Here is a 26,992-nt window from a genome sequence, read left to right as displayed (position 1 = left end):
AAATTTGATGATTTCGACATTGCTGATCCAAGAAGTATGCAGGACGCGTGTCACATATCAACCTAGTAAATGGCCTAAGCTCACAACGAGTCTCTCGTAGCTCAGTTGGTTAGAGCGCCCAACCGGTATGTGGGAGGTCATGGGTTCGATTCCCGTCGGGGACTCAAATTTTTTCTTTGTCCCACGCCCGTGTCATGTTGAATAATTTCTTCACCAACACAAATTTTGTTTTAAATTTTGGGTAGAAATCTAGACGAGGAAGGTGCCTCGTGTTGCCTCTTGCTAGTTACGGTCCTGATGTCATGAAAAATTGTTATGGAGTAGGATAAAAATAGTTACTGATATGACTGAGTCACAACACAAAGCGGTGAGAATGGACTTCACACGTCAACTCTAAATAGACAGATAAAATTTGATTTCGCTCGAGTAGCTCCAAAATAGAATTCTCAAAAAGTTATTGGTTTGATTACGGAGCAAAATCAATTCAGTTTGATTGGGCTGGATTGAAATTACGTTTCATTTTGTTTTATTTGATACCCGGGCATAGATTACTTATTTCAGCCTCCATCTTAACCGATTTAGAATATATATACTTCCATATCCTTGATAGCCAAGAAAAATCACAAAGCGATAATGAATCGAAATCCCGATCTGATTTTCATTTAGATACAAAGCTGTTTCTGTGATCCCATGTCTGTTACTATGGAAAGGAAGAAGAATGAAATCGATCAGATCGTACAAAGATAATATTATAAAGTGAACACAAGAATTGTAAAATATTCACGGCCTTTCTGCGTATTGATATAAGAATGAAGAATAACAACAGAGCGATCGCGAACAAGATCAGTTCTTTCTTGATGGCCTTATTTATCTTCAGGGCAAGTCGGTGTTTTTGAAACGAAGTTGAATTAGCTTAACAAGTCAACATCAAAATGAAAGTGAATTTGAACGTTTTTGGGCTATCCCGTCTGCAGATGGCAAAGGATCGGGATGTAAAATTTAGAAGAAATGTTTCATTTTGCGTTTTTGCAGGGCTTGAAATTTGGTTGTTTTTAATTTGTATTTGTCTTTGTTTGACGCTTTTCTCTCAGGGAAAGTCCCTCAATGTGTTATCAGTCAGTAATCAGTTTTGGTTTCATTTTTGGCAAAAGTTCAAGAAACTAAACTAAACTCGGTAAGTTTGTGTCTCACTTCAAACCGTTTCTTCTACAAATTTCTTCAGCTAATAATGTAAACTGCCGAAACAGCATCCCTGGTTTCATACCAACGAAAATTTAAATTACAAATTACAATAAGCGTGATAACGAATGTTCTAGAATTCTTAGCAAGAACTTAACGAAAGCATCATTAAGATTTTTGTATTTTTGTTAGTGAAAAAGATACGTGTTCATTAACAGTCACTTCTCGAGCAGATTACCATGCACGCTTCAAAAAAGCCGAATAAGTGAGAGCAATTCTGTTTTAAGTTCCTCGTAATCGTATGCCGTCCCGTCTCGTTTTAAATTTCTCTTAACCCGCATTCCGCATCCCGCAGTCAACACCTGCTGCATGATGAGGTCACGTGATAATCTGTTTTCTCGGAATCTCGGGAAACCCCCGAGTGTTTCGTAGTTTCACTTTCCAAAGCAAACTTCGCCGCGGTAAGTACAACTAACCTTGTTTTGCCTCTGTCTAAACTAGTTCAAAACATATATACTTTGCTTTCTTTGATAACTACGACATTCATAAATTAAAATCACCGTCAAAGCGATGATTGTTCGAAATCCCGATATGATTTGTATTTAGATACAAAACTGTTTGTTTCTGTGATCTCAATACCATTACTGTGGAAAGAAAGGCGGAAGAATGAAATCGATCAAATCGTGCAAAATATATCATGAATTGAAGCAAACCCAAAATGGTCGATTTACGGTCTTCCGTGTATCGGAATATAAATGAAGAATTACAACAGAGCGAAAAAGATCAGTTATTTCTTGATGGCCTTTTTGTCGTCAAGCTAGTCGGTCTATCTGAAAGGTGAATTCGCTTAACAAGTCAACAACAAAATAAAATACTATGCACGCTTTAAGAAAGTGATATCTGAACAATTCTGTTTAAAGTTCCTCGTATAATAATAATAATAACAACTTTATTTAACCACGGTAAAAAGTAAAGCTTGTGGGGCCGTGTACAAATTAAACTTTAAAAAGACATATAAAAAGACATCCTAAAAATATTACGAAGATAAAAAAAATTCACAATTATAACAACAATTTCTCCTAACTCGCATCCCGCAACAATTTTAAGCTCATCCCGCATTCAACACCTGCTGCATCATAAAGTCACATGGGCGTCTCTCTTCCTTTCACCTTCCCTTCCTTTCTTGTGCGCCCATGTCCCCCAAAAACAAGAGAGAGGCGTCTGGGTACGAGGCAGGGGAATAGCGGGATCGGCTATCTTTATTTGCGAAGTGCACTTTCCTGTCAAAAAGCGTCCGTTTAATGAGGAGCATTTCAACACTTTTGACCCTAATTGTAGTTGAAATAAAGGCTACTGATTGAGGCTCAATACAAAGCAGTGAGAAATATGTTATTTTAAAAATTTACACGTCACCCTAATTATACCGACAAAATTTGATTTCGCTCGACTGAGTTCAGAAATCGAACTCACTGGAAGTTATTTGTTCGATTAACGGATTACCGAGCAAAAACAATTTTGTTTTACATGATACCCGGGCCCATACTAGTGGTGTCGACGGTGTAGATCAAACCCGGGCATCAGACAAGAAGCAAATAACCTCGTGCACGTGTATTGCGTTACTCTGCCGGCAGTCGGGGAACTAAAGGGTAATAAAAGGTAAAAAAACAACAATTCTTTTTTTAATAAGGCCGCGTTCACATTTCGTGCACTCCGATACATCTCGCTATCAATTAAAAAAGTACTTATCCGCATCCCGCCTCCCGAAGTGTGCATATTCAGTTTTCGCCAATGGTGTTTTCATCTCGTATCCCGCCGTTTTCATTTCCTCGTATCCCGCATCCCGCCAAACCTTAACCCTTTAGAAACCCATAACACCTGCTGCATCATGACGTTTCTGTTTCTAAGTTTCATTTTCGAGAGCGAACTTTGCCGTGGTAAGTACAACTAACCTTGTATTTTAGACTCATCGATTTAAAACATATATACTTCGACATCCTAAATAGCCAAGAAAAATCACAAGGCGATAATAAATCGAAATCCCGATCTGATTTTCATTTAGATACAAAATTGTTTGTTTCTATGATCTCATGTCTGTTGGAAAGGCGGAAGAATGAAATCGATCAAATCGTGCAAAATACATTATAAAGTGAACACAGATTATAAAAAATTCACGGTCTTTCACGTATTGAAATAAGAAGAATTACAACAGAGCGAATAAGATCAGTTCTTTCTTGATGGCCTTATTTGTCTTCAGGGCAAGTCGCTCTTTCTGAAAGGTGAATTCGCTTTACAAGTCAACAGCAAAAAGAAACTGATTTTGAAAGTTTCGGACTACCCCGCAAGCATTGGCGTACTGAAAGAATGAAGATGGCAAAGGATTTAAACTTAAGGTGATTCCCTAGTGCATTTCGCATCCTTATAGCCCAGAATTTTGCACGTAATTAGCGCGCGCACATAAACAAAATGGCCGCTTTTTTCTATGTGGCTTGGCTCGCGAGAGAGGGAAATAATCGTTTTCTCGTAAACGGGTTCGGTGACCTATCATTTTTTTCTCTTAGTTCGAAAGTAGCGATCAACTTCTTTTTATAAAATGAATACAGATCAATTTCTATGACAGAATAATACATTATCCCCGAAAACGTGCACTTTCAGCAGTACTCGTAAAGGAAATATAATGAATTATAGACTATTATATGGTAAATACAAGGTCTTCCTGCCTAAACGAATACGGTGACCCCCTTTTTTATTTGAAAATTTAACTTCCCTTAAGGTAAACAACCAACTGGCAAAGTTTGGTTGGAAATCTACGAGCAGTTCTATTTCTAGGGAATTACCTTAAGAAGAAATGTTTCTCTTTAGTTTGTGCAAGAGAGGCAGTTCTACAGGGCTTGAAATTTGGTTGTTTTTAATTTATATTTGTTTTTGTTTGACGCTTGTCTCGCAGGGAAAGTCCCTCTGCAGTGTTTTCAGTCACTAATCACTTTCTGTTCCAAGAAAGTTCAAGAAAATAAACTAAACTCGGTGAGTTTGTGTCTCACTTCAAACCGTTTCTACAACAACTTTCTAAAGCTAATAATGTAAACCGAAGAAACAGCGTCCTCGGTTTTATACGAGCGAAAATTAAACTTACAAATTACAATAAGCGTGCCAATGAATGTTCTAGAATTCTTAGCGACAGCTTAACGAAAGCCTCATTAAGATTTCTTTGTTTTGTTAGCGGAAAAGATATGTCTTATTCATTAACAGTCACTTCTCGAGCGGATTTCTATGCACGCTTCAAAATTAAAGTGAAATCAGAGCAATTTTGTTTTAAGTTCCTTGTGTGCCGTCAAGTCTCGTTTTAAATTTCTCCTAACCCGCTTCCCGCATCAATTTTAAGCTCATCCCGCTTTCAAAACCTGCTGCATCATGAGGTCAAATGATAATCTATTTTCTCGGAATCTCGGCAAATCCCCCGAGTGTTTTGTAGTTTCACTAGTTTTCCAACACTAAAGTGAACGTCGCTGTGGAAATTTCAACCAACCTTATATTGAATAGTGGCCTCTATCTTAACTAGTTTACGATATGTTCCATAATTTTTTGACAGTCACGACATTAATAAAATCACCGTCAAAGCCACGATTAAAGAATAAGATTGAAAGGTAACAAACTTATCTGAGGCTTATTTTACGTCGAACACTGAATGAAATTGTGTCAGTTTTCTGGTCTTCCCGTAAACTATTTGCTACTTTTCATCTTCGTTGAGTCGCTCTTGTTGAACATTTACATCATCGCATGAAGTATTTTGAATTTACCTTTCCACTCGCGGCGTCTAAAATCTATATCATAAAGCAAAGAAAGAATCGAAGCCTAAACCATGTTTTATACTGTCATAAAACACTCCGAGCATTTGAGAACATTCGAGAAATCTACATTTCCCTCGTGTTCTCAAATGCCCGTCGTGTTTTATGACAGTATAAAACATGGCTTAGGCTTCTTTATTTATTAAATAAAATCGCTTATAACGCTACTAGGAGTTTCGGTACAAGGTTACCAACGTTTCGGCAATGCTACCTTTCATCAGTGAAAGCAAAAGGAAAAAGCACAATCTGAGCTTAGCTTAAACAAGCCTCGGAGAGAAAATATCGGGTGTGTGGTGAAGCGGGCTTCGGTGGTCATTTTCTCCGAACAAATTTTTTAATATTTTTCACCCCCCCCCCCCCCCTCCATAGAAATAATGGTCCGTCCCTTACAATCTATTATTTATACCTATTAATATTCATTAGACTCCGTGCATACAAAAGCATGTGTTAATTTTTCATAGTTGTCAGTTCAACTAACTTTGGTTGGAATCGCCCCACCCACCCACCCATTCTGCTTACTCTATTAGCACCTTCGTGTCTTCCTCAGCGAGCTTGCTCGTCTGGATTGACTTTCCCATGACTAAATTCTAATAAGTATGCAGGAAGGATAATGAACAATTTGTCTTCAGAGCAAGTCGATCTTTCTATGACAGGAAGCTTTGTTACATGTAAATTCGATAAATAAGTCGACAGCACGATGCAAACAACATTGAAAGTACTGGACTATTATTAAACCCGTCTGTACTTAACAAAGAATGGAGATAGAGAAGCATGTAAAGCATTTAAAAAAGAATGTATTTCTTTGGTTGTTTTGCACGAAGTTTGAAAGCTGGTTGTGATCAATTTCTGAATTTGTATTTGTCTTTGAGCTTCTTTTCGATTCTTTGTCTGTGGCTTGTCTTGCAGGGAAAGTCCCTCAGTGTTTCAATTTCAGTTTTGATACCAATTTTGGTTTCACTTCATCAGGAGACCCGGAAACGGAACACGGTAAGACTATATCTTACTTCAAACCGTAAATTGTTCGTGTCTGTAGCTCCGTATGTATAGCTCATGTTAAATACTCAGAATTTTTACGGTGAGAGATTCGAATAAAACCCTGAACAAATGGCAACGCAAGAAGACGCAAGTTAAAAACCTGCGTCCGCTTGCGACTTCGTTTGGCCAGGACTTACAGGCACTTGCGTTGACTTGCGTTCACCTTGAGGGAGATCAAATTTGCACTTAAGTTAACGCACTGTTTTCACCGTTTGGCCACCTATCACAACTCAACGCATTTTTTGCAGTTTCATTCAAATACTGAATCGCACCTCGTAGCATTTTAAATGACTTTTTGCAAACTTGCGTGCACTTGCGACTAAACTTGCGAGTCCGTTTGGCCACCCAGTGCAAGTCTGTACGCAAGTTGAATTTGCAACTACTTGCGTCCACTTGCGTAACCGTTTGGCCAGGGCTTAAGTCGCGTGACTGATTTTCGTTGTTGTGTGAACGCTAACAGAGAGTCACGCGAGAAGGTCACGCGAATGAACGCTCACTACAGGTTACTTTTGTCGAGTAATTATTGGAACAGTTCCTCTTGTTCACGCGCAGGCTGTCAACAGGCTGAGATAATCGCAGTATATTTTCACTTCATAACAGGCAAGAAGTAACATCACGAAAAATACAGCAAGGCTTTTCATACTACGTAAAAAAGTAGCCTTTGCGAGACACCAACACGACTAGAACTGATAGAGCAGGATTACAACCGCGGACAGCTGTTTCGCCCAGATTGGGGGTCATCAGCATAGTTTAGCAAATTTAAATGACGTTAGCTAAGAAGGCGACGCAAATAACAACTGCACAATAACCCTATATCAAGTTCCGCACTTTGAATCAAAATTGTTGCCATAGCAACCGAATCATATGTACCATGTGGTGTATTTCTTAAGGTACAATACTGGTGCCAAGTTTCAATTACTTTGCTTTAGTATTTACAGAGATACTACTGATTTCGTGTTTTTACACAAACTTCTGTCAAACTTATGACGTCATCAGTTATCTTGTTTGCATAATACAAAATCGTTAATATCCCTGGAACGGGAAAAGATATCAGAAAAATGAAAACACCTTCTTTCTTCATTTTGAAAGGCCTTTCATATGAGTTCAACTTGATTTTCATTTCATAGCATATGGGATCTGAAAGACCTATAATGATAATACTGCCAACGTAGGGGCTACCAGTAGATCTGATCAGCCAAAAACATAACAGACAATACAGCAATACTGATACAGTTGACTCCCGATAACTCGAACCTTGAAGGGAATTTGAAAATGGTTCGAGTTATCGGGAATTGAAAATAAATTACCGGAAATAAGGAAAAAAGGATGCTTACTGATTTTCTATTCATAGAACAGTGTAGACCAGTGTACATTTAAATAAACAAATTTAATCAGAGAATAGGTGGGCAGAAAGAGAAAAGAACAACACATTTTTTTAATAATTGTCAGGTATACATCAGAACGTAACGTAAAACAAAGGTTATTCGATCGTAATCTGTAATAATGTTCGCCAGTCGAAACCATCCTTGTCTATTTTCGGATTTTTATTACTTCTTTGGTGTTATTCTACGTTACAAAACTATTATCTTGAGGTCTCCTTCGATTTAAAAGTAATAAACAATGACTTAAAATACAGTCACATAGTTCTTTCAATGACCCTCAATCAGTGCGGCTCGTAACTAGAACTGGATATCTGATGACGTCATGTTTTTCAAAATGGCGCTCGCTTCCAGGGACAATATAGTGGGAGAGTTTCAATGAGGGCGAAACAGCTCTTCACGTACGTTTGCAAACCTGCCTTATCAGTTATATTCGTGTTGGGGTCTCAAACTTGTGGGGGTGCAAAATGTACTTTTTTCACGAAGTATCAGCCTTGCTGTATTGTTTGTTATGTTATTTCATTTTTTGGCTGATTTCAGTTTTCTGCTATTAAATATGTTCTGTTGTTAAAGGGTGGATCAAGGAACTATCGACATGACGGCGACATGACGGGTATACTCGTCGAACCTGTTAAGCCCGGGCCAAACGAGGATGATAATTGATGAGAGTTCAAACTCTCACTCTCGTTTGGCATGGAACTCTCATGTACTCTCACCGACTCTCGTGCGCTCTTATCGACTTTGTGAACGTGCTCAAATATTTCGTGAGAGTCGATGAGAGTTTGACGGACTCTCGTTCTCGTTTGGTCCGAGTTGATGATAGTCGATGAGAGTTGACGAAAACTCTCATGAGTGTCAACTATCATCAACTTTCATCCTTGTTTGACCCGGGCTTTAAGTTTCCAAAATTTAGAACCAGCACCTTAAGTGTTGTATTTTCAGTTAACAAGTTTTTAAGGTAATCCGTGAATAAAGAGAAACCAGTCAGTCAAAAAAGAAAACAATAATAACGAAGTAACGTGCTTGGTGCACTTTCACTCACACCCTTGAGTATCAAAGCTCTCATTAAGGCATCTACAACTTGGCGTTTTGATGAAAAAGTCTTTAATACGCGTCAAAAAAATTTGACTTCCGGTTGCCTTCTTTGACTCGAAAACGTCAGTACTTAAACTCCTTGGTGCTGAAAGTTTTCTGTTTACTGAATACATGCGCACTTTTAAATAAATTCAAAAATATATATATTTTAAAAGCGTGCGTTCCTGTATTGATAGTAAAACAAACTACATGAGGATTGTGTAATACTAATTTTTCTGGTAAAAAAGCTCAACTTTATTTCAAGTCAAAAATATATATATTTTAAAAGCGTGCCTTCCTGTATTGATAGTAAAACAAACTACATGAGGATTGTGTAATACTAATTTTTCTGGTAAAAAAGCTCAACTTTATTTCAAGTCTTCGGGACCGACTCCAGCCGTCCGTCTTAGTGAGGTGTCCGTCTTATACGGAGTTTAGTTACAGTATAATGACTGAAAAACGGCAAGGACGGGACCAACACCAGATGTCCGTCTTATAGAGGTGTCCGTTAAGAGAGAGAGAGTTTACTGTAACTTGAATCATTTTATGTTTTTCTTTTCATGGGTTGTAGGTAGTCATGAATGACAAAGAAGACGTTGAACAAGCCATCTGTATCAGCTTAGTTGTTGCTTATTTCCTTCTCAACACTGGCCGTGCTCTTAAAGCCATCGAGATATGCAAAGAATGTTTAATTTTCCTACATACTAAAGCACTAAAGAAAGAAAATCAATATGGTAAAATATTTTACGGCGGGATCTATAATACAATGTTCAGTGTATATTCTGTCATCCCTGATTACACAAATGCAATAAAATATGGTAGAAAACTTCTTGTCATTTACTGCGACCGTGGTGACACAGCCGAAGAAGGGAATATTACCATAAAACTAGCCAACATATATGAACGGCTGTATCAATATGCAGAGGCAAGAGAACTTTATGAGAGAGCGATCAATATCATGAAAGAAACTGGCAACAGAAAAAGACAAGCATACGCTTATGGAAAAGTCGGAAATATGTCTTATCGTCTTGGCGAATATGTGAAAGCTAAAGAACATCTAAGGAAAAGACTTAAGGTCACAATTGAAATTAGTGACAGAGAAGGAGAAGCAACATCCTACGGGAACTTAGGAGCTGTGTTTATATCACTTGGCGAATATGACAAAGCTAAAGAATATCTTGAGAAAGCACTTGCGATCCAAATTGAAATTGGCGACAAAGAAGGAGAAGCAACAGTTTACGGAAACTTAGGAACTGTGTTTGGATCTCTTGGTGAATATGTCAAAGCTAAAGAATATCTTGAGAAAGCACTCGCGATCAGAATTGAAATTGGTGAGAGAGATGGAGAAGCAACAGTTTACGGAAGCTTAGGAGCTGTGTTTCAATCTCTTGGTGAATATAACAAAGCTAAAGAATATCTTGAGAAAGCACTTGCGATCACAATTGAAATTGGCGACAGAGCAGGAGAAGCAAAATCCTACGTAAACTTAGGAACTTTGTTTCAATCTCTTGGTGAATACGATAAAGGTCAAGATTATTACGAGAAGGCACTTGCCATCAAAATTGAAATTGGTGACAGAGCAGGAGAAGCAACAATTCACGGAAACCTAGGAAATCTGTTTCAATCTCTTGGTGAATCTGACAAAGCAAGAGAATATCTTGAGAAAGCACTTCCAATCAGAATTGAGATTGGTGACAGAGAAGGAGAAGCAGCAGATTACGGAAACTTAGGAACTCTGTTTAATTCTCTCGGTGAATATGACAAAGTTAAAGAATATCTCGAGAAAGGACTTGCGATCAGAATTGAAATTGGCGACAGAAAAGGAGAAGCAGCGGATTACGGAAACTTAGGAAATGTGTTTCGATCTCTTGGTGAATATGACAAAGCTAAAGAATATCTTGAGAAAGCACTTGCGATCACAATTGAAATTGGCAACAGAGCAGGAGAAGCAACAAATTACGCAAACTTGGGAAATGCGTTTCGATCTCTTGGCGAATATGACAAAGGCAAAGAATATCATGAGAAAGCACTTGCGATCACTATTAAAATTGGTGACAAAGCAGGAGAAGCAGCATGTTACTTAAACTTAGGAACATTGTTCCATTCTCTTGGTGAACATGTCACGGCTGAAGGTTATCTTGATAAGGCACTTTTAATCAGTCAAGATATTGGAGACCTTTTCAAAGAGTTAGTATGTCTTTGTACCCTAGCAATGGTGAAGTTATCCCAAGGAGATATCGAAGAAGCGTTTAACCATCTGCTTCTGAGTATTACCAAAAGCGAATATTTGCGTGGTTTTCTGAAAGACAACGATCAATTTAAAATATCTTTTTTAGACGTCCACGATTTTCCCTACTGTAATCTTAGTGCACTTTTTTGTCTTACTGGAAACCCTAACAATGCTCTTTATGTTCAAGAGCTAGCACGAGCAAGAGCCCTAGCAGAGTTGATGGCGGCTCAGTACTCTGTTAAAAGTGAAATCTCAGCTGATCCACAATCGTGGATTGGCATTGAGAATATTATGAAGCAAGAAAGTAACTGCGTTTGCCTGTACATTTCTTGTTTTGATGAAGAAGTGTTTTTGTGGATTCTCAAAACAAGGGGGATCATTCACTTTCGGAGAATAACAGTAAATGAGAACACCATTGCTGTCAGATTAGTTGGCAGTGTGTCTGATTATTTTGATAAAAGCTTCCGCAGCTTTGGCGTTTTACCCAAGGAGAGTTGCGAAGACCGATCTTTTAATGTCATTGAGCCAAAATCAAAATCATGCCAAGAAGAGAGCCTAGCAGCTTTGCAATTTCAAGAGAAAGACGAAGTAGACGGTCAAAATTCCGAATCGAGCCTTTCTTCGTGTTATAGAATGCTCATCGCACCTGTGGTTGACTTGCTGGAGGAGCCCGAAATCATCTTTGTTCCTGATCGTTCTTTGTACCAGATTCCATTTTCAGCGTTAAGGGATGAAGGCGGGATGCATTTATCAGAGACATTCAGGATCCGCATTGTTCCTTCATTGACGACTCTTAAGCTCATTCAGGACAGTCCTGCAGACTATCACAGTCAGACTGGTGCATTGATAGTGGGTGATCCTGTAGTTGGGCGGGTGCGTTACAAAGGACGTCGTAAAACCTTTTTACCATTACCCTGTGCAAGAAAGGAAGCAGAGATGATTGGAGAAATGCTGAACGTACAGCCTTTGTTAGGACAGTGCGCAACCAAGGAGGCGGTACTTGAAAGGTTGCATTCAGTGAGTCTTATACATTTTGCTGCACATGGAAATGCTGAAAGAGGAGAAATTGCCCTTACCCCTTTACGCCCTACTAAAAGTATTCCAAAAGAAGAAGACTACTTATTGACAATGTCTGACATTTCACAAGTACAACTGCGAGCTAAACTGGTGGTACTTAGCTGTTGTCACAGTGGACAAGGACAGAATAGAGCCGAAGGAGTTGTTGGAATCGCTCGAGCGTTCCTAGGATCCGGTGCACGTTCAGTACTGGTGACACTGTGGACCCTAGATGATCTAGCGACAGAGAAGTTCATGAGACGTTTCTATGAGCGCCTTGTTCGTGGGGAAAGTGCCAGTGAATCTCTTCACGAGGCCATAAAGTGGATGAGAGCTAATGGCTTTACCAAGGTTTCCGAGTGGGCACCGTTCATGCTGATTGGAGATAACGTGACATTTGACTTCGGGAAATGAAAGTAAGCTCCTTAAATAACTAAACATTTCGCATTTCGCGTTGTAACGATAGACGTAATGGTGTGTAACTCCGAGAAAAGACTGAGTAGCGTTTTAACGGCGGTTCACATGATGATACTTTTATGCGGGGGCGTTGTCCCCGCCTCAGGACTTTGCTGGAGGACTGGCTTCTTGTTTGTACAAAATAGGTGATCAAAACAACAGTGGGAAATGTTTTAATAAGAAGCAAAATGACAACTGTCCAAATTTCCCGCTGCAACTAAAGGTAAATATCTGGTCCCGGTTGTTTAAAGGGTGGATAACACTATCCACCGGATAAATCGCTATCCAGTGGATAAGTGTTGTAAAAACCTACTACGCTATCCACCAGATAGCGATTTATACGATGGATAGCGTTATCCACTTTTCGAACAACTGTGGCCTGGTAAACAATGTAGTCTGTAATTTCGCTATATGAGCTTGATTGGCGAGGACGAGTAAAAATATTATACAACGATAGTACACACTAAGATATCTTGAAAGTAACAACATCTTAAAAGTGACAATGTTTCTGCAGTTAAGGAAACAGAAATATATTTCTTATTGGCAGAATACTCGCTCTACAGCATTCCCAAAAACTAGAATTTTATAGCTCTTTTAAGAACGAATAAATATGCTATCTCCAGTTATTTAGAGTTAACTAGGAGAGTTTCTGGGAGGAGAACATTAGCTAAATTTCATATTAGAGTAGTAATAATCAGCTAATGAGCGAACTGAGCAGATATAACAATACGCCCAGAGATAATAGCCTTTGCCCAGTTTGTGATTGTAATAAAACCGAAGATGAAATTCATTTTCTCTTTTATTGTTCCAAATATCCAACAATAAGAGATAACTTTTACAAAAAAAAAATACAATCTATCATCCAAATGTCAGCCGGCTACCAGTGCCTGACTTGATTTTAGAATTAATGAATTCTTCCGATTATTTTGTGACCATGCAATTAATAAAATTTATATCATCTTGTTTTGATTTACGTAACAAAATACTATCAATGTAATTATTTTTTTTATCTGTCCATTTTTTTCTATTATTATTATTTTTTAGTTTATTTTTATTATTATTACTTAATAAGTTGTACGCTTTTGCAATATTGTAACAAATTTACAGTCATGCAAATAAAGCTTGTTGTTGTTGTTGTTGAAGTACTTTTAGCCAGTACTTTTAAACCAGTGTTCGACCTATTTCTAAACTCGCAATCTTTTTTGCTAGGTAAGTAGAGCGCGATCACATGGGTGTCCAATAAACCGTTTGCATTATGAAGTCACGCTCGCTAAGGATGCTGGTAGTTGTAGTAAACCAGGACATTTCGCACCAACCACGTGAATGCTTCCTCGCCCACAGCTGGATGAAACCTTTATAGCGGGGAACTTATCATTCAGAAGTATTTATTTAGTAGTGCCAAGAGACTCTTAGTGGTGCTAATCAATCTTCTGATATGTGACTTCCCCGAGTTGCATGCAATAACTAATGTGCGTGCAATAACTAATGTCAAATTCATAAAATACTAGTACCCAAGAGCCTGGGGGAGGAGGGGGCTACGAGAAGTCAGTGTCTTTTGTAAAGAGAATATATATAAAAAATAGTCTTCTTATTTTTCTTAAATCGCTTCTGGAAAGACGCAAAGCGCGGTCTCGCCCGTAGCTAGGGTGTGAGGCGTGTGCCTCCCCCGCCAGTTTCACTCTCCGTCTTCACAGTCGCCCCAGACCTTTCGTCTGAAGAACCCGCGCGAACGCAACAATTACGATTGTTTGCAGTCTTGCTTGTAAATACAACTGGGCAGCCCAGTGCCTGCTGAAATTGCTAACAGTATTTTACAATCACCGAGTTTATATAGTTTTAGGAAAGCTAAAACATGTTCTAACATTTTTTGCCACCTACTGGTTTGAGGATAAAGTTCGTTGTAGCATTTTATTTGCCATTTGAATCATTTTTATGATTGTACTATAGTAGTTACAATCTAGACTGTTATGTTGATGTGTTCTGTAATCCAAACTTTAAACTTAATCTATTTTATGTATTATAAGTTGTCGTAATTTTATATTGTAATCTAATTATTTGTAGGAGGACCACTTGTTTTTTTAAATCTTTTATGTGTGATCCTCAGTAAAAAAGCGTCAATTTTATGACTGTATTATTTTATTATATACATTGCAGTTACAATTTCATTTCTCATTGCCTAAAGCTAAGCCATTGATTGTGATTTTCAAGAACTCGCTCTTGGTATCTGGGCATCTAATAAACATAAACGCGATAAAAAAATGTCTTTTTTCCCCAATTCTGTGTTGATGTTTCTTTTTGCGCCCTGTACTTCCAAGTATATATTGTCCTTTTCAATTTCCATTAATTTGAATTGTCAGATCAGCCACTCACCTAGATTAGTTTGTGTTACACTGGGTGGAATTTTAACAGCTGTAGTCGTGTCATTTTAGTCAGAATTAGATTTCTTGTAAACCGAAAGTAAATAAACATGTTATTGTTGTTGTCTCTGTTGTTGTTTTTGTTGTTATTGCTGCAGCGAAATACACATATCTTGATTGTGTTTCGTGCAACAGTACGTGAGTCGATAATTTCTTTCAAACAATGTATAATAAAACAACGTTCCATTATACATTCGGGTTATTTAGATATCCGGAATGGTCAAGTTCTCGGCAAGTGTTGCCTGCCTAGTCGTTAGGTCCTGGAGGTGCCGGGCTCAAATCCCCCCCAAGGGTTACTCAATAAAGCTTATATGGGGATCTCCGCCCAGCCCTTACCGTGTAACCCTTTCACATACCTTCCATTGAAAATTGTACCCTTTCATCTAATAACAGAAATCCTTTAAAATACCAAGATGAATTAGTCGTCTGGTGCGTCAGTTTGAGATATGAAAGAGCCCTTTTAAGGGAACCCTCTACTCTTGCAACAAGTTGATGTTGAAACATTCAGATTTATGTGTAAAATTCATACTTTACAAGAAAAGGGAGGGATCGGGGAGAACATTCAATAGTAACAATCAAAGGTCTCTGTGAGACTACGACTATTTTGCTATGGTTTATCTGTTGGCAGTCAATTGTGGTATGGAGTAGTTCTTTTTAAAGGGTGAATTAGGCTTTTCACTTTGTTTAGGAGTGCAAGTGTTGAAATATGTATATTTGTGTTGTCCTGGATATTCTGGTTAGTTTATTATGAGGAATGTAGGAACGGTGGAACAACGGAACGGTGGAACGGTACGGTTGATGGGAGGAACATTGTAAAATGCGCATTGACGTATTTTCTTAAAACGCAGTATGTGTGAATTTTGTAAAACGCAGAAGTGTGAAACATTTTAAAAAGTGGCCACAACAGCTACCAAAACAAAGAACCATTTCAATTAAAAATACGTCAATTTAAGGTAAAGAAGGCGTGGAATAATGATTATTTGGGGGGGTTAGGGTGAAGTGGGGCATAGGTTCGAGATAAAGAAACGCATAAAGCCGAAGTAAGTTAAGAAAGCTGTTAAAAGGGAAATGAAAGTTCCTGAAGTTAATAAGTTTGTACTGAGAAATTTCTAATGGAATCGCAAGAACAAGGGGTTTCTATTAAGGTCATTTATCCAAGTCAAACCCTGCTCAAGGTGAGCTGTTGTGAGATGAGCTACGTGTTCTCTTATACCACATGGAAAGTAGTTGTTGTCATCTTATCGCCAAAGTTAAGGTTTGTTGGGCGGGTTTAGTAATTGGATGGGGTACCAATAGGAAACTCCTTGTTGTTAAATTTTGTTGTTGAGTTTTTGAAATCCTTTTTGTCCTTCAAAGTGTTATTGGGTTTAACAAATTAACTGACAAAAAAGTAACAAGCCAAAAAAGAAAGCTCAAAAAATGAAAAATTTTAACCCCTTCTTATAACATAAAAATACACAAAAGACCATGGTGCATGTTTTATTTAATAACTCAAAACTTATTTACAGCAGTTAAAGTTTCAACATCACATTAAACGAGCAAAACATTTCGTTTTTAAGAGTAACACATGGGCTTATGTAAAAGTTATCAAGTTTCCAAAAAAAAATTCAATCACTTTACAAATTTGGAAGTACAACAATACATTTTCCTTTTTCTAAGATGAAAACTAACCTGAAAACCTGAGAAAAATCGACCGAATTTCAAATTAACTACCAATAAATTGTACTGCGTAAACACAAGGATTGCATCTCAAAAACCATGGCAAAGTATTAAAACTTTACATTTCCAAATAAATCATTAAAGACACATAATTTATGATACAAGCGAGGTTTTCAATCTAAAAAAAAGGTGATCCAAAGAGCATTTTGTACCATTTGGAATTTTATCTATTCATACGCAACAGACCGAAACACGTGCGAAGCAACAAGAAAGATAATTTACCTCAATTTCTAGCTTCGAATATAGACCCAAATCTCCAAGTAACTTTCTCTGACACTCGAAAAACGTTTCAGATCATAATTCCTTCTCAAAGACCATCTTAACGAGCTTTTAAACCCTATTAAAGCTCGTTAGACCGAAACCGCCATATTGCTGAAGGAATAACTTCTGCAAAAATCGTCATGTAAGGCACATTAAAGTTTCTTGGCCGGAATCACTAGGTAATTGGCGGATAAAATTCTTTTCCTGTATACCAAATTTGGAGGAGAACGGAAGTAACGCGAATTAAAATAATTTTGGCGATTTACGGTCTAATTAGACCAAAAATCTCTTTCAAATTATAAGAAAGAATAAAATCTTGGGTGATAAATTAAAAAGAAGACTTCATCTGTTTAGTTTCTAACTGAAATTTATAAACTGTCGGGCTTGCTTATACCCTACGTCAAAAACGTAATGTAAACCCGGTTACGGCTTTTGGGAAGCAGGATCCGTGTTTTCCACCACCTATGTACTCAAACAATTACCGGAAATTCGTTTTATCTTGCTGTGCGTCCATTGTGTAAATTCAAAAGCATCGCTCACGAAAACATACTAACGAGCCTGTTAGCGACTTACTTAATCGCACAGTAGGAAATTCAGGATTAAATACTAAAACTGCCATACCAAAAATTCATAGAATTTATCATACCGTAGAAATGGAATAAAGTGGTAGCTTATCTCTCTAAAAAGAAAAAAAACTTCTTTAGCGCAGCTTAGCATATAACGGGAGAATTTTATCTCAACTGGTGTGTCAAGGGGTGTGTCAGCATTGATAACAACTAAGACAACGGAATAGCGTAAACGGCTATAAATAAACACGGCAGAACAAAAGAAAACACGTGTTAAAAAAATTGAACATAACAGAAGTGAGAGAAAAAAAAAGAACGAAAAGCGTAGCACTTTAAAAATTGTACGTTTTGGCAAACGATGGCAAATGAGTTAACCAGTTACTGATGGCAAAAATCACGAGCATAAATGAGAATTGCCAGATACTGCAACTCCGTTGACGTTTCCCCACTCGCTTACCAACCGCAGTGCGGAAATACTTCAAATTCCAAGACTAAAAGCGAAACCATGTAGCGATAACTTTATCGAAAAAACATCTGTACCACATGACACATTCATACAAACAACATCAACGCAAGATTGTACTCACTTAGCACTCAAGGTAACTCTCTTGCTCCACTGAACATCTGTCTCTTTTCCAGAGTGAATTCTTCCAACGGTGAAGAAAAGTTTATGACAACTGTCAAGTTCAGTGCTATTGAAAACAAATTTATTGAGCAGTAGATAGAGCTCTATTGCTCCTTTAAACTTCGTAAACCGTTGAAAACCACTCCACTCCGCAACAGTTAAAAACCACTGAAATTTGTATCCGTTTATGTTATTTCATTAACTTCACTCTTGCCAAACTAAAGCATTAACGTGCGTATCTTTGTACTGATAACTTGGTACTACTGGATAAAACGCACTCTCCAAGAACTTTCCTTTTAATACAAAGAACAAAACGTTTTTAAACAGTTTATGACCGATTTGGCTTGCATATTCAAAAATTACAGTAATCTTCAATCCACGCCGCCGCAATTTGAACCCGCAAGTGTTTACGCAATACTAATGAGAGCCCCTTTCATCACCTACAGCGGAATATGTGACAAGTCACGTCTTTAACACCAGCTCGCCAGTGTTGACCCAAACATTGGAAACCACTCCCAAATTGCTTGTGCCGGTCTCACCAGGCTTTGAAAACCAACAAGAAAAATACCATCTTTGGGACTTAAAACGATAAGGAGAAACACTATAGAATTTTAAAGTGGCCTTAAAACGGAAAACCATGGACTACAGAGTGCTAAAACGTTGTTGATGAAGGATTTATCTTTCCTTCCACCGCCGCCATGCTGTAATGGTGCTTACAAATGCGTTTTGAATTCAAATCACGGAGTTAAACACGGACTCAATGCGGCTTATCAAATCTTTTGAGAACGAAATGGTAATGTACTGTTATTGCTTTGAACTTGGATATAATTTTTTGAACGATCGGTAAATCCATTTAGTGTACAATTGACTTCAAAAGCTGGCTGCTAAAATTAAAACTTCGCTTTCAACATGAACATGTGGATAATTATTTCAGCCGTGCAGTACAGCACGGTGCGACAAATTTCGATACTCTGCCGCTTGTTAACACATTTCTTTTCTTGACTTCATACGAACTAAAAATAAATTCTAAAAAAGTTTCTTTCAAGGTTCTCTTTAGTAGTCTGAATTCTGTAATTTTGTAAGCATTTTTAATGCTTTTTCACGCCGTTGCAATTTGAACCCGCAAGTGTTGACGCAATACTAATGAGAGACCCTTTCATCACCTACAGCGGAATATGCCCTTTCCCACCCTCCCTGGAGTTTTTTTGGTTCTTCTATTGTTCTATAGATAATAACGGCAAATAAACCAATCAAAATCTGTTTTCTGCGCATATTTTTAGAGAACTCTTGGGGTCCTAGAAGAAGGTTTTTCGTATTATTCCGTGCATTGAAATCATACAAGGAAATCGTAGAGCCGCGCGGGTTGTATTTACAAACTTCCAAGGCCTTGTTTTGATTCTGAACAAGAAAAAAAAACCATATTTGGGACTTAAAACGGAAAGGAGAAACACTATAGAATTTTAAAGTGGCCTTAAAACGGAAAACCATGGAGTACAGAGTGCTGAAACCTTGTTGATGAAGGATTTATCTTTCCTTCCACCGCCGCGAAGATATGGTGTAATGGTGCTTACAAATGCGTTTTGAATTCAAATCACGGAGTTAAACAAGGACCAATTGCGGGAGACTGGGACGAGCAGGCGCCAAAGATGGACGCACGTTTTTAAGCTCGCTCGCTCGAGAGGCAAAATGCTCGAAAATGTAAAGGATAGTTGAGTATGTCAAAACAGAGAAGAAAAAAACGAAAGAAGTTAAGTAGTTCCTCAAGTTTAGAAGGCTCTTCAATGAACCAAGACGAAGTACCTGGCCCGCAAATGGAGTCCGAAGACAGTATCGACGAGGCGCCATCACTGGCCGATGTGTGGAAAGTTCTCACGGAAATTAAATCAAACACAGAGAAGTTAGTAAATGATGTGGACTCGTTAAAGGTAAATTATAAAGAGCTGCAAGAAAATTTAGCTTCCACTAAGGCCCAAGTAGATATTCTGGTGAAAGAAAACAAGGGCTTAAAATCCAAAGTAAAATCACTCGAAGATGACCTGTCGAAGTCCAAGGAATATTCGAAAGAAATGGAGCAAAGATTGGACGATATCGAAGCAAGACACGACGACTTAGAACAGTACACTCGAAAATTTAATCTAGTGATACATGGGATCTCCGAAAGGGAAGATGAAGATAATGTGGAGAATGTTATTGAACTGGGAAAACTTTTGAATGTGAACTTAACGCGAGGCGACATTGACATCGTTCATAGAATGAACACAAAATTTAAGAACAAACCCCGTCCAATTATTGTCCGTTTTGCAAGTTACAACGCCAAGAACAAGTTATATAAAGCCAGATTGTATCTTAGAAATGTGACCTCGCAAGACCTAGGACCGGGCAAGATTTACATTAATGAGAATTTAACATCATGGAGAGCTGATCTTTTCAAAGAGGTAAGAAAAGTTAGAAAAAAATACCACAACGGCAAGGCTTGGACTATAGATGGGAAAATTTTTTTCACAGCGGAATTCACTTCCAAAATTCAAAGGATTGACTCTTATGAAGATCTAAAGGCTTTATAATTCTAAAACGATGTAAACAATCTTCAGCCTTGTCAATTTTGCATACTTAAATACATCAAACTGTTGACCTCTCTTGTAAGCACTTGGGATTTCGGGGCTTAGATAGCCGGTTAGTTTTGTTAATTCCCAGAAGTGAGAAGTCGAATTTTTCTTTTGTTGTTGGTGTTATTTAGCTGTGCCAAAACTTTTTTGTTGAGCTAGTTAGGTATTGTTCTGTTTTTGCTAATTAATCTTTAACTTTAATCTGTTTTGCTTTTTTTCCCTTAATTGTGCAGTGTTTAGAATCAGTGTACTGCAGTGTCATCGCTAGTCTAATTGTTAGTTAATTGCTTTATTTCTTTTTTTTTTTCTCAGAATAATTATTAGATAAGGTGTTAGCTTTTTGTTTTTGTTTTTTCGTCTCTTTTTATGCATTGTTTTACAGCTTTGGGGTCATGCATTTCTTTATCAATACAGTTTATGCAATCAACTTTTTCACACAGCAATGGCAAGTAAATTAAAAATTATCTCGCTAAATGTGCGAGGTATAAGAAATCCAAACAAAAGGAGAGCAATATTTTGTTATTTAAAACAGCAAAAAGCTACTATTTTTTGCCTACAGGAAACATATTCGCAACCGGATGATGAGAAAATATGGCAGGCGGAATGGGGCGGAAAAATTTTCTTTTGCCACGGAACTGCACATTCCAAGGGCGTATGTATTCTATTGAATCCAAATTCATCCTCTAACTTCGACGTCGTTCAATCGGATCAACAAGGCAGAATTCTGATTTCAAAACTTAAAATTTTCGAAGAAACATTTTTCATTGTAAATATTTATGCACCAACTGATTATCGAGAACAAAACGAATTTATAAAGAATTTAAGTGAACTTCTCGTGAGAAAAACGGATACCTCCAGGTTAATTATCGCGGGTGATTGGAATTGTACACTTTCTAAAGCAGATAAAAGTGGTGGTGTAGTTTGGAAATCCACAAACTACAGAGACGCTGTAAGCAACCTTATGAACGAATTGAATCTCATCGATATCTATCGAAAATTGCACCCATACACAAGATCCTTTACCTACGAATCCAAAACTAATAAATTGAAATCGAGAATAGATTTCATCCTTGTCTCCCGTCCGATCTCTATTGAAGTCCAAACAGCTGAGATTCGAATGTCAGTTGCACCAGATCACAAGGCTACCATTTTAAAGATTAACATTAGAAACGAGCTCAACAGAGGTCCGGGTACGTGGAAATTCAACAATTCTCTGCTAGAAGATGATGATTTTAAAGAACGTATTGCATTTTTTTATCCCCAGATACACGAGAAATACACCGATGTTAAAGATAAACAACTATTGTGGGAATTAATTAAAATGGAATTACGAATGAAAACAATTAAGTATTCCAAAGAAAAAAGATTGGAACTTAGAAAAAGGGAATCAACACTTCAAAAAGAAATACAAGACCTTGACTATAAAATTTGTAATACGGATTTTGAAACTTTAGATCGAAACATTTTTGTGGAGTATGAGGCCGCCAAAGAAGAATTGAAAAAGATATATGAACACAAAGGGAAAGAGGCTATCTTTAGATCTAAAGTGAAATGGTTGGAACAGGGAGAAAAACCCACAAAATACTTTTTTAACTTGGAAAAGACGAATTATGAAAAAAAGCTTATACGCGACGTGAAATTAGAGAATGGGGATAAAACAACACAACCAAAACAGATTGAGAAAGAACTGGAAAAATTTTATAGTAATATGTACACATCCAAAAACAATCTTAATAGTGAACCTCTAGGTGAAAATAAGAGTTTTGAGTCTTTTGTTGAAGGTATTGAAATCCCTCAACTGAATGCCGAGGAACGAGATTCACTAGAATATGATTTTACATTTGAGGAATTAAAAGAGGCGCTGGGCTCTTTCTCGGACAACAAAACCCCTGGTGAGGATGGATTCACTAAGGAATTTTATGAGTCTTTCTATGATCTCATTTGGAGAGATCTGTTGAATTCTTATAATGCAGCTTTTCAAAGCGGGTCCCTATCTATTTCTCAAAGGAGGGGAATAATAACGTTAATACCAAAAGCTGATGGGGATCTGTCTGAACTTTCCAACTGGCGTCCAATATCTTTACTTAATATCGATTATAAAATTCTGACTAAAGCTTTGGCAAAAAGAATAGAACAATTCCTACCAAAATTAATTAATTCAGATCAAACCGGATTTGTTAAGGGAAGGTACATAGGCCAGAACATAAGACTTTTAAGTGATGTAATGGAATATCTAAATGCTAACAAGACCTCGGGACTCCTTCTTTTTATAGATTTTGAGAAGGCCTTTGATAGCCTTGAATGGGATTTTATTGTTAAAGCCCTGAACGTTTTCAATTTTGGCCCAAATGTTAAAAGGTGGATTTCAATTTTTTATAACGGTGTGCAAAGCGCAGTAATAAATGGTGGATTTTTGACCAATTATTTTAATATATCTAGAGGAGTTCGTCAAGGTTGTCCGCTAAGTCCTCTTTTATTCATCCTTGCTGCGGAACTGCTAGCAGCAAAGATACGCCAAGAACCAAACTGCAGGGGCCTGTCCCTCCCAGATGACCAGGAGGTCAAAATATCACAGTTTGCTGACGACACTACTATAATAACGAAAAGTGTTGAATCTCTCAAACCCTATTTACAGATCTTGGATTGTTTTGGATTCATCTCTGGATTAAAATTAAATAAGAAGAAAACTAAAGCTATGTGGATCGGTTCTATGAAAGACAGCAATTTGAAAGTACTTGACTTTAAAACAACTAAAGAACCTATTAAAGTTCTTGGAATCCATCTATCCTACAACAAAAACAAATGTACTGAGGAAAACTTTTATGTCAAGATCAACAAAATGAAAACAAAATTAAATTTATGGCTTTCAAGAGACCTCACGATATATGGTAAGTCTTTATTGGCGAAAGCTTTAGGTATATCACAGCTAGTGTACGCAGCATCGATGCTGACCGTTCCAGAATCGGTTATCAAGACTGTACAAGAAAATCTGTTCGCATTTCTATGGAAAAACAGGAAAGACAAAATAAAAAGATTGGTTATGTATCAACCAATAGCAAAAGGAGGAATCAATTTTGTTAATTTTTGCACGGTCGTTAAATCTTTACGCTTGGCTTGGATTGGTAGATTACTAGGCGAGTCTGACGATAAATGGAAGGTAATCCCCAATTACTACCTTCGAAATTATGGTGGTTTATTATTTCTCCTTAAATGCAATTATGATGTAAAATCCTTGAAAACAGGTCTACCCCTCTTTTATCGAGAACTTCTTCAGTATTTTCAGGATCTCAAAAATGCAACAAACATCTTTCCAAATGGCGAACTCATTCTTTGGAATAACAATTTGATAACTATAGACAATGCAACCCTGTTTTGGAAATCATGGTTTGAACGCGGAATCGTGTCAGTAAAGGATGTGTTAAACTCTGAGGGCAAATTTTTATCGTACGAAGAGTTTAGCAACAAATTTAACATCACCACAAATTATTTGCACTACTTTCAGCTAATTTCAGCCATTCCATCGGAGTTGAAAAGGAGAGCAGCTCAAACTTCTATACCTGCAGCTGATCTTTCCTCGACCTCCGCATCCATTCTTTCAAACAAAACTTCAATTAATCTGGCTGAAGCACGTTGCAAAAATTATTACCAATTGTTCAACAACCATGATCCTATTGTCCCGAGTGGTGTAAAAAAGTGGCAGAGTAAATTCCCTGAAAAACTTGGTGAATGGACTAGAAGTTTTCAAGATATATATCGCTTCACAAAGGACAATAAACTTCGTCAATTTTGTTTTCGTTTTCTGCATAGAACAATTGTAACGAAGAAAGAACTCAAACTATATCACCTAGCCGAAGACGATAAATGTATATATTGTTTTAATGCGGATTCAATAGAACATACGTTTATCGACTGCAAGGAATCTGTAAAACTTTATTTACAAATTATATCATGGTTCAATCATCGTCAAGGTACTGAGGTAACACTCTCAAAAGAGCAAATTGCTTTTCATGACACAGGTCACGCGACTAATGTGCTTTCAGAACCCATAAAACGCAGGCTAGATTTGCTCATCATCTTGGTCAAATACTATATCTATTTTTCAAAATATCTTCAGAAAGAAATGTCTCTAGATGAACTCGCCAATAAACTAATGGTACAATGGAAACTAGAAAGATGTGCTCAAACGTAAAGCTGTTTTAAATAATAATAATAATAATACAAGTCACTGTAGCGAATTTATTTAAAAAAAAAATTGCTCTCAATAACGAAGTGTATTTTTTTTAAAAAAAAACCCGTAATACTATAAGTTAATGCATGGACTCTTTTTTGTACTTTTGTCGTGTTTTTTTTTTTTTTTTTTTATCATGTAAAAGAAAAGTAACATTGTATAACATTGTATAATCTCCAATAGTGTATTTAATTGTAAGTAATGTACGTGTTTTTAAGTGTATCAATAAAGTGTGTTTATCTTCCAAAAAAAAAAAAAAAAAGGACCAATTGCGGCTTCTCCAGTCTTTTGAGAACGAAATGGTAATGTACTGTTATTGCTATGAACTTGGATGTAATTTTTTGAACGATCGGTAAATCCATTTAGTGTACAATTGACTTCAAAAGCCGGCTGCTAAATTAAAACTTCGCTTTCAACATGAACATGTGGATAATTATTTCTGCCGTGCAGTACTGCACGGTGCGAAAAATTTCGATACTCTGCCGCTTGTCAACACATTTCTTGACTTCATCCAAACTAAAAATAAATTCTAAACAAAGTTTCTTTCAAGGTTCTCTGTAGTAGTCTGAATTCTGTAATTTTGATAGCGTTTTTAATGCTTTTTCACGAGGCCGCAATTTGAACCCGCAAGTGTTGACGCAATACTAATGAGAGACCCTTTCATCACCTACACCGGAATATGTGACAAGTCACGTCTTTAACACGAGCTTGCAAGTGTTGACGCAGTAATAATAAGAGACCCTTTCATCGCCCACTGAGCGGAAAGAAATCCCTTGAGAAATTAAAACAGTCCCTCGTGAAATTTGTGGGTTGAGTTTGTTGTTGGTTCTCGTCCTTGCTCCGAGGGTTTTTCGCCGGGTTCTCCGGTTTTCCTCCCTCCACAAAAACCAACACTTCTAAATTCCAATTCGATCGGGAATCCGAGGGCCACAGGTTTGTCAGTCGAAGACTGTTACGTGCAACCCTCGTAAAACAAAGTTGATTTATTTATTTTATTTAATTAAAAAAGTCCCTTGAGAGTTTACAAATATGTGGTTCCAAATTTTGCCCACACCACTCCTAATCTCCTACTTTTGCTTGTAAACAAGCAAAATAGTCGAAAAAAGGGAGAAAGACTCGTTTTTAAATTTCCCGCGCGCCGCCATTTTGGATTTTATGACATGTAAAGGTTGCCCACGTTTGGAAGCAGAGGATCTTTTGTGTGAAGCAATTGAGCAACCATTACACGTCACAGAATCTAAAATGGTGGCGCGCGGGAAATTTAAAAGCCATATTTTTTTTGTCATTCTATTATTACAATTAAATATTATTTCTCCATTATCCTGTAAACATTGAATTTAGGCAATATTTCAAACAATTCAACGTCAACTTGTCATAAGAGTGGAGGTTCCTTTTAATACCTTAATGACAGTTTTTCCCACCCTTTTATATACCTCCAGCCTGATTAAAGCATCTTTTTCGGGTACAACCTTACATAGCCCAAAATCGAGAGTACCTCCCCCCGGGAATTCCCCCTACCTTACACTACCTGGAGTTTTGTTTGGTTTCCTTGAATATCAGCCAGTTGCCAGTTAGGATATTTTACTTTTACGCCTACCATTATACTCAAGAACTAAGGTAAGATTATAAAAATAATGCGACATTCAAACTCAAGAAAATAAGCCGTTCCTAGAAATTCACCTGGTCATAAAGATGGTGAGAGAATTAAGCAAACCTGTTGCTACATAAAAGAATTCTGTATCTTAGTACAAGCCTTGAATTGTAATTTAATTCAGTTTATTAAATTCAATGCACGTAAAAAAATATCTCAAACATTCAATATCCATATGGCAAAATTTAAGATGTTTTAGCTCGTTTATCTACATTGTACCTGATTTCCTTCGTTTTTAAAGCTAACTATTTCCGATTACCAGGGAAATTAATTACCGTCTTTACTCGAATAAGCCCCGCCCCCCAATAAGCGCCGCCCTCGAATAAGCGCCGCATTTGGGACAAAAAAGTTAATAAGCGCCACCCCCGAATAAGCGCCGCAGTCCCGATGCGGCGCTTATTCGAGGAATTCCGTTCAACTAAAAACAGCACCACAGTGCCACTCTAAAACAAACGTGGACATTTCTTTCCATCAAAAGCGATGCTTTGCAGTTCAAAGTGTTGTTTTACCGCTCGCCCATTAGTTTTCTATCCAAAATTCTTACAAATACGTAGTTCTGTAAATGTTGTGAAGGCCGCGAACTTTTGCCAGGACAGCTAGCGCCACTTCTCTCTTCAGCAAGAGACTAATACTGACAATCAAAGGACGCTATTTTCAATACTGTTAAA

The 26,992-nt window shown here is 37.4% G+C and overlaps 3 protein-coding genes across 6 annotated transcripts in view; 2 read left to right on the top strand and 1 right to left on the bottom strand.

The window, feature by feature from the left end:
* The window catches only part of LOC144648597 (uncharacterized), a 701,885-nt gene that overhangs the window by 360,164 nt on the left and 314,729 nt on the right, over nt 1-26,992 (bottom strand).
* Nucleotides 1-26,992, top strand: part of LOC144649639 (uncharacterized) — a 187,879-nt gene that overhangs the window by 26,025 nt on the left and 134,862 nt on the right. The window lies entirely within an intron of this gene.
* Nucleotides 1,091-13,716, top strand: LOC144651303 (uncharacterized). 4 transcript variants are annotated; one of them, XM_078511329.1, is made up of 4 exons: nt 1,091-1,174; nt 4,124-4,200; nt 5,928-6,008; nt 9,081-13,716. In XM_078511329.1, the coding sequence occupies exon 4, from the start codon at nt 9,087-9,089 to the stop codon at nt 12,207-12,209; it is 3,123 nt and encodes a 1,040-aa protein (XP_078367455.1). In that variant the 5' UTR covers nt 1,091-1,174; nt 4,124-4,200; nt 5,928-6,008; nt 9,081-9,086; the 3' UTR covers nt 12,210-13,716. The 4 variants fall into 4 exon arrangements, with proteins under 4 accessions (XP_078367455.1, XP_078367602.1, XP_078367525.1 ...); XM_078511399.1 differs by lacking the exon at nt 1,091-1,174 and adding an exon at nt 3,082-3,113; XM_078511476.1 differs by lacking the exon at nt 4,124-4,200 and having other exon boundaries at nt 1,107-1,174.

This window comes from Oculina patagonica, chromosome 1 (assembly GCF_052425735.1).
Source record: "Oculina patagonica isolate OP01 chromosome 1, crgOcupat, whole genome shotgun sequence".
NCBI lineage: Eukaryota > Metazoa > Cnidaria > Anthozoa > Scleractinia > Oculinidae > Oculina > Oculina patagonica.
The sequence above is the reverse complement of the archived record's forward strand: the minus strand, read 5'-3'. Positions and strand labels throughout refer to the sequence as shown.